General features: G+C 36.1%; 1 protein-coding gene across 1 annotated transcript in view; it reads right to left on the minus strand.

Annotated features, from left to right (window-relative positions):
• LOC103779181 (nesprin-1-like) overlaps nt 1-1,754 on the minus strand; it is a gene marked incomplete at its 5' end in the record, with an annotated part of 44,046 nt that overhangs the window by 20,994 nt on the left and 21,298 nt on the right. The window contains one exon of the mRNA XM_008946802.1: nt 161-343. Coding sequence (XP_008945050.1) covers nt 161-343 — 183 coding nt within the window. The remainder of the gene's footprint in view (nt 1-160; nt 344-1,754) is intronic.

Raw genomic sequence — 1,754 nt, forward strand, 5'->3', positions numbered from 1 at the left:
GCTTTGGTTGTCTCCAAGTGAACAAACAAGCTCCCTTCCTCTTCCAAAGATAGAAATCCCCCCAAAAACACTGTGCAAATGCATTAAACTGAAAGCTTCTGTAGTACCCCAGTTCATAAGCATAGTAGTGAAACTGAAGGGCTTAGAGATGTAAAAATACTTTTAGCCTGCGCAAGATGGAGGTAACTCGCTTCTGTAAGTTGTCCCATCTCTGGTTCCCCTCATGAACCATCTGCTTGAGGCTGCAGTCAGAGTCAGTGCGGTTCTCTCGGGCCAGGCGGCGATATTGTTTATTGATCAGTTCCAACTGGGTCAGACTTTCATGCACTTGTCTCTGGAAGGCCTAAAGCAATATGAACAAAATACACCACCAGATTTTTATTTATTGAAACCAGGATACATCTGTAAGTCTCTCCCTTTATTTTGACCCTACTTCTACACTCTGACGTGTGTTAGCCGATAGATTTCACTATGGATGCAGACATCCCCTAAGGGTTAGCCTATTGAGAGGTCGCCTTCTGAACCAAAATGAGCAAAAAACCCAAAAGTTTACAAAACTGACAGTTCACTGAATAAGAAATTGCAACATGAATACTCGTTACAATTATGAAATAGTAAAAAATAGAAAAATAGTAAAATATAAAAAATAGTAAAAAATAGAAAAAGCAAAAAAAATAGACTTGCCTTTCTACTCAATCATATGCCTTTGAGAACAGAAACATGAAGAATGACTACGAAATTGCCTTTTTTTTTTTTTAAATGAACAGAAATCCAAGATTCCTGTGGCAGAAATTTTCATTAAAATCAGTTAACACATGAGATTACTACATGTACACAATATACTCTTTATATTGTACCAGTAAATGCTAAAAATTAACTAAGCATATTTCTGCTGTTACACCAGAGATGAAAGATGATTTGGAAAAGAAAAAAAAAAAAAAAGATTGACATCTCCAGAGTCCTCTCAATGCTCAGTACAACTGAATTCACTTAAAATTGCACAAGGAGGCAATTTTCATAACAGAAGCACAAATCTGACTATATATACTAGGATCACGAATCTAAATGGGTACAGTTGTTGTTTCACCTGTTACCAAGCCTTGTCCAGCAAAAGAACAGCTGTGTACTTGTCTTCCATTTTTTTCAGCTCAGCTACACAGGAATTTATCTTTTGCTTTCCTTCCTGTAGCCTCTTTCCATTACTCCATATAATACTGCAGAGGAAGGAGTCTAATTTTGTACACTAAAGTCAGTGAGAGCCATCTTTGAACTCTGTTCAGGAACTGAAAGGATCTTATATGTGCTGCTGAGCTCTTTTTTTGTTTGTTTGTTTGTAGTGTTGGTTTTTTTTTAGTTTTGTGGTTTTGTTTGTTTTTTAATTTAATTCTGCTGTAGATATGGAGGGGCAAATAAATAGCAAAAAAAAAATTCGACTTAGAAACTTGTTTCAGTTAGTATGTATATACGACTGGCTTTATGTTGACTTCACAGTGAAGCTGATGAATTCTGCTGAATTTGAACCCCCAAAATTTTGCCACTTGCATTACTGCTTCTTGGTAGGTGTAGAAACTGGGTGTTCAGAAAACAAATAAACCAAACAAACAAAACAAAAAAACAAAACAAAAACAAACAAACAAACAAAAAAACCAAAAAAAAAAAAGGAAAACACAGAGAAAGAATCAAACTGCAAGGAAAGTGGGTTTCTGAAGAGGCTGCTAAACTGTTCTCTTCGCAGAAAGATCCTGCTGACACTG

This window comes from Merops nubicus, unplaced genomic scaffold (assembly GCF_000691845.1).
Source record: "Merops nubicus isolate BGI_N331 unplaced genomic scaffold, ASM69184v1 scaffold4009, whole genome shotgun sequence".
In the NCBI taxonomy this organism is placed as follows: domain Eukaryota; kingdom Metazoa; phylum Chordata; class Aves; order Coraciiformes; family Meropidae; genus Merops; species Merops nubicus.